The sequence below is a fragment of the Hyla sarda genome, chromosome 3 (genome assembly GCF_029499605.1).
Source record: "Hyla sarda isolate aHylSar1 chromosome 3, aHylSar1.hap1, whole genome shotgun sequence".
Lineage (NCBI taxonomy): Eukaryota > Metazoa > Chordata > Amphibia > Anura > Hylidae > Hyla > Hyla sarda.
In genome coordinates this window covers 347,477,030-347,490,369 of record NC_079191.1, presented here as the reverse complement: position 1 = coordinate 347,490,369, position 13,340 = coordinate 347,477,030, and the positions used below count along the sequence as shown (strand labels likewise).

The 13,340-nt window shown below is 42.7% G+C and overlaps 1 protein-coding gene across 2 annotated transcripts in view; it reads left to right on the top strand.

The window, feature by feature from the left end:
- The first annotated feature begins 708 nt into the window (after nt 1-708).
- THUMPD2 (THUMP domain containing 2) overlaps nt 709-13,340 on the top strand; it is a 36,493-nt gene continuing 23,861 nt past the window's right edge. Inside the window, exons 1-3 of one of the 2 annotated variants that reach the window (XM_056563371.1) lie at nt 709-1,098; nt 4,338-4,399; nt 12,134-12,260. In XM_056563371.1, the coding sequence (XP_056419346.1) occupies nt 4,349-4,399; nt 12,134-12,260 (178 nt within the window). In that variant the 5' untranslated portion in view covers nt 709-1,098; nt 4,338-4,348. Of the gene's footprint in view, nt 1,099-4,210; nt 4,400-12,133; nt 12,261-13,340 lie in introns of those variants that run through there. The other variant, XM_056563369.1, reaches the window with a different exon arrangement.

Below are 13,340 nucleotides of genomic sequence, written 5' to 3'. Positions count from 1 at the left end.
TCACAGCGGGTGTCAGAAGTTACACTCGCTGCGATATGTCTATTAATGCAGGTACTACAGCTCCCAGCATGGAGCAGAGTGTGCTCCATGTTGGGAGTATTAGTACCTGCAGTAAGGGACAGATCCCAGCGGATGTCACTCCTCCTGACACCCTTATGCGAATGTCGGGATCAGCTGTTCTCAAGGCTACAGAGCCGGGAGAACAGCTGACGCTGAGCCGTAGGTATACATCGTATATCTACTGCCCAGCAAGAACATACAGAGAGCCTGCAATGTGTATACAGTATACACATTGCTGGCTCACTTAACCCCTTGATGAGCTGGGCGCTATGCGCAAGCCCAGCAAGGAAAGAGTTAACTTACACTGCTGGACAGTGTAGGTTAACCCTTTGGGCGGTATACACTCTATACAGCTATCTATAGATAGCTGTATATAGTGTATACAGAAGACGAAGTCCGCTTACTTCCCTCGAGTACCGGGCAGGTCCGTGTAGCTCCACCCCTAGTGATGATGTCATTAGGGGGCGGAGCTACAAAGGGAACTAGGCTAGTTAATCTGAAGCTCTGTTCACATTGTCCATTTTGTATAATGTGAACAGACCCTTCTGGCAGTGTCTACCCAGACAGGGAGACTCCAGCTGTTGCTAAACTACAACTCCCAGCATGCCCAGACAGCCAAAGGCTGTCTGGGCATGCTGGGAGTTGTAGTTTGCACCAATTGGTGGCTCCCTGTTTGGGAAGCAGCAACAGTATGCAAAGTATACAGGAGCACTAACAGTCAAGAAAGTAGACAGAGTATACAAGAGCAGTAACAAAGTATACAGAGCATACAGATGCAGTAACAGAGTATACGGAAGCAGCGACAGTATACGAAGTATACAGGAGCACCAACAGTCAATAAAGTAGACAGAGTATACAAGAGCAGTGGCAGAGTATACAGAGTATACAACATAAAGAAGCAGAGCATGGCGCGATACACAGCTCCTGCAACAAACCGACAGGATAATCCTCCATAACCTGCAGAGATCAGAATGCTGGGAGTCGGCAGAACAGCTGATCATCAGAGCAGCTGAAGTGATCTACAAGAAAGAGACAAAGGTTAGTAATGTGTACAGCAGCCAATGGAGGCTGCACCGTCTGTCCGACAGGACAGAAAAAAAACGCACTGTTGTTCGGGGAGTGTCCCCTCTTATAGGTAGGAGGTGGGGGCTAATTAGTCATTAATTGCTATTTTATTTGCTTGTATACACTATACACTGTGAGGTGACTGTGCAGGCATATATATACTATATACTGTGAGGTGACTGTGCAGGCAGATATATACTATATACTGTGAGGTGACTGTGCAGGCAGATATATACACTATACACTGTGAGGTGACTATGCAGGCAGATATATATATATATATATATACTATATACTGTGAGGTGACTGTGCAGGCAGATATATATACTATATACTGTGAGGTGACTGTGCAGGCAGATATATATACTATATTCTGTGAGGTGACTGTGCAGGCAGATATATATATACTATATACTGTCAGGTGACTGCGCAGGCAGATATATATATACTATATACTGTCAGGTGACTGCGCAGGCAGATATATATACTATATACTGTGAGGTGACTGTGCAGGCAGATATATACTATATACTGTGAGGTGACTGTGCAGGCAGATATATATATACTATATACTGTGAGGTGACTGTGCAGGCAGATATATATACTATATACTGTGAGGTGACTGTGCAGGCAGATATATACTATATACTGTGAGGTGACTGTGCAGGCAGATATATATACTATATACTGTGAGGTGACTGTGCAGGCAGATATATATACTATATACTGTGAGGTGACTGTGCAGGCAGATATATATATACTATATACTGTGAGGTGACTGTGCAGGCAGATATATATATACTATATACTGTGAGGTGACTGTGCAGGCAGATATATATATATACTATATACTGTGAGGTGACTGTGCAGGCAGATATATATATATACTATATACTGTGAGGTGACTGTGCAGGCAGATATATATATATATACTATATACTGTGAGGTGACTGTGCAGGCAGATATATATATATACTATATACTGTGAGGTGACTGTGCAGGCAGATATATATATATACTATATACTGTGAGGTGACTGTGCAGGCAGATATATATATATACTATATACTGTGAGGTGACTGTGCAGGCAGATATATATATATATACTATATACTGTGAGGTGACTGTGCAGGCAGATATATATACTATATACTGTGAGGTGACTGTGCAGGCAGATATATATACTGTGAGGTGACTGTGCAGACAGATATAGGCAGATATATATACTATATACTGTGAGGTGACTGTGCAGGCAGATATATATATATATACTATATACTGTGAGGTGACTGTGCAGGCAGATATATATATATATACTATATACTGTGAGGTGACTGTGCAGGCAGATATATATATATACTATATACTGTGAGGTGACTGTGCAGGCAGATATATATATATACTATATACTGTGAGGTGACTGTGCAGGCAGATATATATATATACTATATACTGTGAGGTGACTGTGCAGGCAGATATATATATATATACTATATACTGTGAGGTGACTGTGCAGGCAGATATATATACTATATACTGTGAGGTGACTGTGCAGACAGATATATATACTGTGAGGTGACTGTGCAGACAGATATAGGCAGATATATATACTATATACTGTGAGGTGACTGTGCAGGCAGATATATACTATATACTGTGAGGTGACTGTGCAGGCAGATATATATATACTATATATTGTGAGGTGACTGTGCAGGCAGATATATACTATATACTGTGAGGTGACTGTGCAGGCAGATATATACTATATACTGTGAGGTGACTGTGCAGGCAGATATATATATACTATATACTGTGAGGTGACTGTGCAGGCAGATATATATATACTATATACTGTGAGGTGACTGTGCAGGCAGATATATACTATATACTGTGAGGTGACTGTGCAGGCAGATATATATATATATATACTATATACTGTGAGGTGACTGTGCAGGCAGATATATACTATATACTGTGAGGTGACTGTGCAGGCAGATATATATATACTATATACCGTGAGGTGACTGTGCAGGCAGATATATATACTATATACCGTGAGGTGACTGTGCAGGCAGATATATATACTATATACCGTGAGGTGACTGTGCAGGCAGATATATATATACTATATACTGTCAGGTGACTGCGCAGGCAGATAAAGGCAGATATATATACTATATACTGTGAGGTGACTGTGCAGGCAGATATATATACTATATACTGTGAGGTGACTGTGCAGGCAGATATATATACTATATACTGTGAGGTGACTGTGCAGGCAGATATATACTATATACTGTGAGGTGACTGTGCAGGCAGATATATATATACTATATACTGTTAGGTGACTGCAGGCAGATATATACTATATACTGTGAGGTGACTGTGCAGGCAGATATATACACTATACACTGTGAGGTGACTGTGCAGGCAGATATATATATACTATATACTGTGAGGTGACTGTGCAGGCAGATATATATACTATATTCTGTGAGGTGACTGTGCAGGCAGATATATATACTATATTCTGTGAGGTGACTGTGCAGGCAGATATATATATACTATATACTGTGAGGTGACTGTGCAGGCAGATATATACACTATTCACTGTGAGGTGACTGTGCAGGCAGATATATACTATATACTGTGAGGTGACTGTGCAGGCAGATATATACTATATACTGTGAGGTGACTGTGCAGGCAGATATATATATATATATATATATATATATACACACCGTGAGGTATCATATAACAAGTACAGTGAAGCTGTGTTATATAGTTATTATACACATATATACATTACTCTCATGTCACCAAAACTGCTTCCCAGTCACTCCCCACACCGACTGGTCCACACAGCAGCTATTAATAGACTACAGTGAAGGGGTTAAGGCCAATCGTGTGGGGAATGACTGGGAAGTAGATACTGGTAAGTCACAACCCCCACCCCCTCCTATTCAGATTGAGAACCGAGGAATCGGATCATTTCAGTGCATCACTCCAAATACATCGATTTCCATCACTACTAAATAGGCTGCAGTGTCCTGTCATGTGACTGATCACATGATCATTATCATGTGACTGATCACATGATCATCATCGCAGGTCCTTTAGCATCTATCACAGATCCCCTGTACTGCCTCCCTTGTTGGATGTTACTATGTCCCATGTCCTGAGCACTGACAGCCATGGTTTCTTCTACACAGCAGGACGTGGAATGGAGCGCTTTGTTCTAGAGGAGATAAGGTGTAAGCTGTCAGCTATAGATGTGAGTATAGTCATCTGCCTCTATACCCATAATGCACCTCATCTACTGCTGTATGGCCACTGATTGGCTTGTCACCTGGGATTTAAACATTTTTGGGGACTTAGGACGGTTCACACGTCCTTGAAATTCTCTATGCAAACATTCTACTAAGACAGCTCGGAAATGCACCGTCTCAATAGGCGGCAATGCATTTGTGTGTGGGCTCCGCAAAAACATTGAACATGTTTAATGTTTTTGCGAACACCAGAATCAAGTTTTTTCGTGCCAAAGACAACTGGCGCAGAAATTCTGTTGTCTGCACAGAGCAGGGGAATCCCATTAAAATAATTACCGCTGCCCATTGAACTCTGCTGCTGCAGAATTCCGTACAGAAAGTCTGCTGTGTGAACAAAACCTCTAGAGCAGTGGTTCTTAACCTTTTGGAGGTACTGAACCCCACCACTTTCATATGCGCATTCACCGAACCCCTCTTAATTGGAAAAATAAGATATGATTTTTTCAAATTCAAAACATAGGATATATATATTTAAGTATATATTTATACATAGGTGCACAAAATGAACAAAACCATTAAGAACAAAGAACAAAACCATGAAAACATTATTTTCACACAAAAACTAAAACACATAATGAATATTTACTGCAGTGTAACTTCTACTGTTGTCTTTCAGAGACCAGTTCAGAAATGCGCGGCTTTACCTTGGCAAGTGCCACTCTCAGGTCATTTGTGCAACAATGGCAGTGTTCCTCCCCCCCCCCCCCCCACCTTAGGCAGGCAGTGTTCCCCCCACCTTAGGCAGGCAGTGTTCCCCCCACCTTAGGCAGGCAGTGTTCCCCCCACCTTAGGCAGGCAGTGTTCCCCCCACCTTAGGCAGGCAGTGTTCCCCCCACCTTAGGCAGGCAGTGTTCCCCCCACCTTAGGCAGGCAGTGTTCCCCCCACCTTAGGCAGGCAGTGTTCCCCCCACCTTAGGCAGGCAGTGTTCCCCCCACCTTAGGCAGGCAGTGTTCCCCCCCACCTTAGGCAGGCAGTGTTCCCCCCCACCTTAGGCAGGCAGTGTTCCCCCCACCTTAGGCAGGCAGTGTTTCCCGCCACATTAGGCAGGCCAGTGGTATTCAACCTGTGGACCTCCAGATGTTGCAAAACTACAACTCCCAGCATGCCCGGACAGCCGTTGGCTGTCCGGGCATGCTGGGAGTTGTAGTTTTGCAACATCTGGAGGTCCACAGGTTGAAGACCACTGATGTAGGCAGTGTTACCCCACAGACATACGGCCTCCAGCCATATACAGTGTATGGCTGGAGGCTGTATGCCTGTGTACTGCCCACTTCAATGCTCCGGCTATAGCAGTAGGTCTCGGGACCGGTGGTCGGAGCACCGAAGATGACGTGCTGCTGGTCACTTACCAAGCTGGCCAGCATGTGTCTTCCTCCTTCTCTATCCTCCGGTCCTCGGCGCCTTCATTTCCATGGGCGCATGCACGGGACGTCAGCGACGTCCCGGCGTGCCCTATGTCCCGGCGACCCTGCGCTTTTAAACTTAACGCGGGGCCGCAGGGAGTTAATAGTGATGGGGGGGGGGGGGGGGAATTGCCCCGCCGCTACAGGACCAGCAAACACCGGCTCTGCTCGGGGCCCCAGGCCAGCTCGGGGCCCCAAGCAATTGCTTTGTTTGCCTGTCCTGTTGCGACCTCCCCCTCCGAACCCCCGGGACTGACTCACCGAACCCCTGGGGTCCGATCGAACCCAGGTTAAGAACCACTGCCTTAGAGGAATGTTAGACCACAGCATGTCCGGTGTGGCCACGTCCCTTCACCTCCGCAGTCAGCAATGTGCTCAATGCAGAGTTCTAGGGTTATAGTTTGGGCAACGGTGTTTCCGAATCTGGTTGGACCGAGGCCCTAAAGAGGAAGTGATGCGGCCTCAGACTTGGTGTATGGCCCTGTGCTTTGTGTTACATTCCTTTGCTACAAAGTAAACCTATGGTAATTATTGTACGCTTTTTATGGTCTGTTGCGGTGTTTAAGTACACTAATGTTTCCCAACCTTTTTCAGTTCAGGGCAACACCTTGTAACTTTTTTTTACCATTGGGCACACCTACCATAGGGACCATAGTCACCAACAAAACAATTGGTAACACACTACATTCTCAATCCTGCAGTGCCCGCAAGGTCCCCCTGCTCAAGAAAGCAGATTTACATGCCCACTGAATGTTGCCATTGAACATATGAATGATACAGATTGGCTGAGCGGCAATATGACAGATTGAGTCCGGGCCCCTATCTTCTTCCTAGTGTCTGGACCCAATCTGTCATATTGCCATTCAGCCGATCACTGGCCGAGGCAGGACACTGCTGTAGCCAGCAATACGCTGAGCTGCAGTGTTGCGTGTTGGGCCCAGAAGCAGGAAGAGGACTACAGAGGAGACCTGCGCCAGAGCGATATCAGAGGAACCGGGGGAGCGGTGGGAGGTAAGTCCAGGTTTATTTTTTCTTGTGGGGGAGATTCATCAAAACCTGTGCAAAGGAAAAGTTGCCCATAGCAGCCAATCAGATCCCTTCTTTCATTTTGCAGAGGCCTTGTTAAAAATGAAAGAAGTGAGCTGATTGGTTGCTATGGGCCTCTGGGCAACTTTTCCTCTGGAAAAGGTTTTGATAATTCTCCCCCTTAATGCCTACATTTGGGGCATAATAAAGGTAAAAAGATTTTCACCGTATAACCACGTTAACCACTTAACCCCTTAAGGACCAGGGTTTTTTCTGTTTTTGCACTTTCATTTTTTCCTCCTTACCTTTAACCCCTTAAGGACCGGGGGTTTTTCCGTTTTTGCATTTTCGTTTTTTGCTCCTTGCCTTTAAAAAATCATAACTCTTTCAATTTTGCACCTAAAAATCCATATGATGGCTTATTTTTTGCACCACCAATTCTACTTTGTAATGACGTCAGTCATTGTGCCCAAAAATCTACGGTGAAACGGGAAAAAAAATCATTGTGAGACAAAATTGAAAAAAAAACCGCTATTTTGTAACTTTTGGGGGCTTCCGTTTCTACGTAGTACATTTTTCGGTAAAAATGACACCTTACCTTTATTCTGTAGGTCCATATGATTAAAATGATACCCTACTTATACAGGTTTGAATTTGTCGCACTTCTGGAAAAAATCATAACTTCATTTATACGTTTAAAATTGTCATCTTCTGACCCCTATAACTTTTTTATTTTTCCGTGTATGGGGCGGTATGAGGGCTCATTTTTTGCGCCGTGATCTGAAGTTTTTAACGGTATCATTTTTGCATTGATAGGACTTATTGATCGCTTTTTATTCATTTTTTCATGATATAAAAAGTGACCAAAAATGCACTATTTTGGACTTTGGAATTTTTTTGCGCGTACGCCATTGACCGAGCGGTTTAATTAACGATATATTTTTATAATTCGGACATTTCCGCACGCGGCGATACCATTTATGTTTATTTTTATTTATATTTACACTGTGTTTTTTCTTTTATGGGAAAAGGGGGGTGATTCAAACTTTTAATAGGGAAAGGGTTAAATGATGTTTATTCACTTTTTTTTTGCACTTTTTTTTTGCAGTGTTATAGGTCCCATAGGGACACACTGATCTTTTACATTGATCACTGGTTTCTCATAAGAAACCAGTGATCGATGATTCTGCCGCATGACTGCTCATGCCTGGATCTCAGGCACTGAGCAGTCATTCGGCGATCGGACAGCGAGGAGGCAGGTAGGGGCCCTCCCGCTGTCCTGTCAGCTGTTCGGGATGCCGCGATTTCACCGCGGCTATCCCGAACAGCCCACTGAGCTAGCCGGCATGCTTTCGGTTTCACTTTAGACGCGGCGTTCAACTTTGAACGCCGCGTCTAAAGGGTTAATAGCGCGCGGCACAGCGATCAATGCCGCGCGCTATTAGCCACGGGTCCCGGCCGTTGTTAGAGGCCGGGCCCGAACCGCTATGACGCGGGGCCACGCCGTGGCCCCGCGTTATAGATCGGGAGTGGACACATGACGTTCCAGTACGTCATGTGTCCTTAAGGGGTTAAAAAAAGATCATAACTCTTTCCATTTTGCACCTAAAAATCCATATGATGGCTTATTTTTTGCACCACCAATTTTACTTTGTAATGACGTCAGTCATTTTACCCAAAAATCTAAGGCGCAACGGAAAAAAAAAATCATTGTGCGACAAAATTGCCGAAAAAACACAATTTTGAAAATTTTTGGGGGCTTCCGTTTCTACACAGTAAATATTTCGGTAAAAATGACACCTTCTCTTTATTCTGTAGGTCCATACGATTAAAATGATACCCTACTTATATAGGTTTGATTTTGTCGTACTTCTGGAAAAAAAATCATAAATACATGCAGGAGAATTTATACGTTTAAAATTGTCATCTTCTGACCCCTATAACTTTGTTATACCCCTCGTACGGGGCGGTATGAAGGCTCATTTTTGCGCCGTGATCTGAAGTTTTTATCGGTACCATTTTTGTATTGATCAGACTTTTTAATCGCTTTTTATTCATTTTTTCACGATATAAAATGTGACCAAAAATATGCTTTGGAATTTTTTTGTCCGTACGCCATTGACCGTGTGGTCTAATTAATTATATATTTTAATAAATTGGACATTTTCGCATGCAGTGATACCATATATGTTTATTTTTATTCACACAGTTTTGTTTTGTTTTGTTTTAAATGGGAAAAGGGGGGTGATTCAAACTTTTATTAGGGAAAGGGTTAAATGATCTTTATTAATTATTTTTCCACTTTTTTTTTTTTTGCAGTGTTATAGCTCCCATAGGGACCTATAACACTGCACACACTGATCTTTTACATTGATCAATGGTTTCTCATAGGAAACCATTGATCGATGATTCTTCCGCTTGACTGATCATGCCTGGATCTCAGGCACTGAGCAGTCATTCGGCGATCAGACACCAGGAGGCAGGTAAGGGGACCCTCCTCGTGTCCTACAGCTGTTTGGGACGCCGAGATTTCATCCGTGCCGTACGCTATTAATCCTTTAGATGCGGCGTTCAAAGTTGATTGCCGCATCTAAAGTGAAAGTAAACTACCCCCAGCTAGCTCAGCGGGCTGTTCGGGACCACCGCCGCAAAATCGCGGCGTCCCAAACAGCTGGAGGACACAAGGAGTGTGCCTACCTTCCTCCTGTGTGTCCGAATGCTGAATGACTGCTCAGTGCCTGAGATCCAGGCATGAGCAGTCAAGCGGCAGAATAATTGATCAATGTTATCCTATGGGATGATCAATGTGTGCAAAAAAAAAAGGGCTACTCCAGTGGAAAACATTTTTTTTAAATCAACTGGTGCCAGAAAGTTAAACAGATTTGTAAATTACTTCTATTAAAAAAAATCTAAATCCTTCCAGTACTTATTAGCTGCTGAATACTACAGAGGAAATTCTTTTTTTTAGAACACAGAGCTCTCTGCTGACATCACGATCACAGTGCTCTCTGCTGACATCTCTGTCCATTTTAAGAACTACCCAGAGTAAGAGAAAATCCCCATAGCAAACATATGCTGCTCTGGACAGTTCCTAAAATGGACAGAGATGTCAGCAGAGAGCACTGTGCTCGTGATGTCAGCAGAGAGCACTGTCTTCAGAAAAGAATTTCCTCAGTAGTATTTAGCAGCTAATAAGTACTGGAAGGATTAAGATTTTTTTTTTATAGAAGTCATTTACAAATCTGTTTCACTTTCTGGCACCAGTTCATTTAAAAAAAAAAAAAAAAAAAAGTTTTCCACCAGAGTACCCCTTTAATAAAGATCACTAATAAGTTTGAATCACCCCCCTTTTCCGATTAAAAAAAAACTAAACAAAAAAAAAAACTGTGTAAATAAAAATAAACATGTATCGCCGCCTGCGGAAATGTCTGAATTATAAAAATATATCGTTAATTAAACCGCACAATCAATGGTGTACGCACAAAAAAAAATCCAAAGTCCAAAATAGCGTAATTTTGGTCACTTTTTATATCATGAAAAAAAATGAATAAAAAGCGACCAAAAAGTCTGATCAATACAAAAATGGTACTGATAAAAACTTCAGATTGTGGCGCTAAAAATGAGCCCCAAAATAAATAAGTTATAGGGGTCAGAAGATGGCAATTTTAAACGTATACCTTTTCCTGCATGTAGTTATGTTTTTTTCCAGAAGTACGTGAAAATCAAACCTATATAAGTAGGGTATCATTTTAATCGTATGGACCTACAGAATAAAGATAAGGTGTCATTTTACCGAAAAATGTACTGCGTAGAAACAGAAGCCCCCAAAATTTACAAAATGGCGTTTTTTTTCTTCTATTTTGTCGCACATTGATTTTTTTTGTTTCGCCATAGATTTTTGGGTAAAATAACTGACGTCATTACAAAGTAGAATTAGTGGTGCAAAAAATAAGCCATCATATGGATTTTTAGGTGCAAAATTGAAAGAATGTTATGATTTTTTTTAAAGGTAAGGAGTAAAAAACGGAAGTGGAAAAACCCTGCGTCCTTAAGGGGTTAAGGGTCTATTCACACGTACATTATTCTGCACAGATTTGATGCGCAGGATTTCAAGCTGTGTTCAGTTTACATTGAAATCTGCGGCAGAAAATCCTGCGCATCAAATCTGCACAGAATACTGTACATGTGACTAGACCATATAGGGGTATTCTGGCCATAGACATCTTATCCCCTATTCAAAGCATAGGGGATAAGATGTCTGATCATGGGGGGGGGGGGGGGGTGCTGGGAACCCTCACGATCTCTGTGCAGCATCCGCATTCTATGCCGGGCTGCTGCTCCAGTCTCAGAAACCTCTGTGTTTCCGTAACTGGAAACGTGATGTCACGCCACACCCCCTCGTGTGGTCACTGGAGCAGCAGCCCGGCATAGAATGCAGTTGCTGCACGGAGGTTCCAGGCCCCCCCCCACCCCCCGCGGTCAGAAATCTTATTCCCTATCCTTTGGATAGGGCAGTGTTTCCCAACCAGGGGGCCTCCAGGCTTTGCAAAACTACAACTCCCAGCATGCCAGGACAGCAAATGGCTGCCAATGGCTGTTCAGGCATGCTGGGAGTTGTAGTTTTGCAACATCTGGAGGCACCCTTTTTGGGAAACACTGGGATAGGAGATAAGATGTCTATGGCCGGAATACCCCTTTTAAGGGTGCATTCCCACACACTGTGGATCTGCAACTGCTGATTTTATCAGGCAATTCTTATGTATTTTTGACTGCTTTGCAAAAAACACAATGGCAGATACACAATTGGGAATCGGGTGTGTGGGAATACACCCTAAGCAGGCATTTCTAAGGCCCTGATATGCCCTGGCTAGGAATGCCTCCCTACTACCCCTCCTCTTGGCTTGATTAACATTCAGGGATCAGCTGGCAGCGCCAAGCCTTGTTAAAACCTCTCCCGTGCGCAGTGTAATCGGCTTCAGGTGCATGTGCAATGAGTACGTGTATCTACTGTTAACTCTGAGGAACTGACCGCACATGCGCCTGAAGCCGAATGTACACCGCATGCATGAGGTCGCTGCTGGCAACCTACAGGATCTGTTTTCTACTCAAGCAAAATGGCCTAAGGAACAATTCTTTGACATTTTGCAGTATTGTAGTTTTTGTTTTTCATAATTTTTCTGTAAAAATTTCCTTTTAAAATCTGCTCAGACACTTTGAGGTTGCCGATTTATTTTCATTTCTTTTTCTAGGTAGAATCGATGACTGGAAAAGTCTTTTTCAAAGGGAATCCTGACTTGTGCTCCTTAAGAAAAGTTAAGTCTGCTGAGAGAATATTTTTGCTCCTTTATAAAGGACCCCCCCTAACTGAATATAAAGGTGAATCTTCATTTCTTAGTACTAGTTGTTGTAGACATGGTATTGATGAGCGCCACAAGCAAGGTTCAATCATCAAGGGGTACTCCGGTGAGAAACAAATTTTTTTTTAAATCAACTGGTGCCAGAACATTAAACAGATTTGTATATTACTTTTGATTTAAAAATCTTAACCCTTCCAATAATTATCAGCTGCTTTATGATACAGAGGAAGTTCTTTTCTTTTTCAATTTCTTTTGTCTCTTTTAAGAGCAGGATAGGTTTCCTATGGGGATTTCCTCCTCTGGACAGTTCCTGACATGAACAGAGGTGTCAGCAGAGAGCACTGTGGTCAAACAGAAAATACATTTTAAAAGAAAAGAACTTCCTGTGGGGCATACAGCAGCTGATAAGTACTGGAAGGATTAAGATTTTTAAATAGAAGTAATTTGCAAATCTGTTTAACGTTCTAGCACCAGAAGGTGCTAGAACGCAAGTCTATGGGAGGGGGCGTGGTGGTTGCCATGCCCCCTCCCATAGACTTGCATTGAGGGGGCGTGGCCGAGATGTCACGACCATTGCAGCCTGCACCCAGTGTTTGAAACTAAATGTTCTAAACGCTGGAGCAGCTGAGTACCCCGTTTAATATCCTTTTGAAATCATAGCTGAGAAAGCATGTGTATGGGGGAGGTTGCCACAGGGAGTATACAAGGCAAGTTATCTGACTGTGGGGGGATTTACTCTTGGGCTTAAAGGCTACGTTCACCTTCACAACCATTTATTTATTTATTTATTTATTTAATTTAATTTTTTTTATATTTTTGATCAAGTGCATCTAAAATAAAAAAATAAAAAAAACTTGATTATAAATGTCCTCTTATTTTATGCTACAGCTCCTCTGCAGACCTATGTGTCTATCCTGAAGTCATATTATTTTTACTTTCTATCTTCTATTTGCTTACCTGCGAAATGTAATTTTGGAAAAAATAGAGGACAGATGGAAGACAATTTTACTGTAACCATGGGAATGCATTGGTTTGTACAGGAGCATTAACCCCTTAAGGACAATGGACGTACTCCTACGTCCCCGTTTCCGAGTCCTTA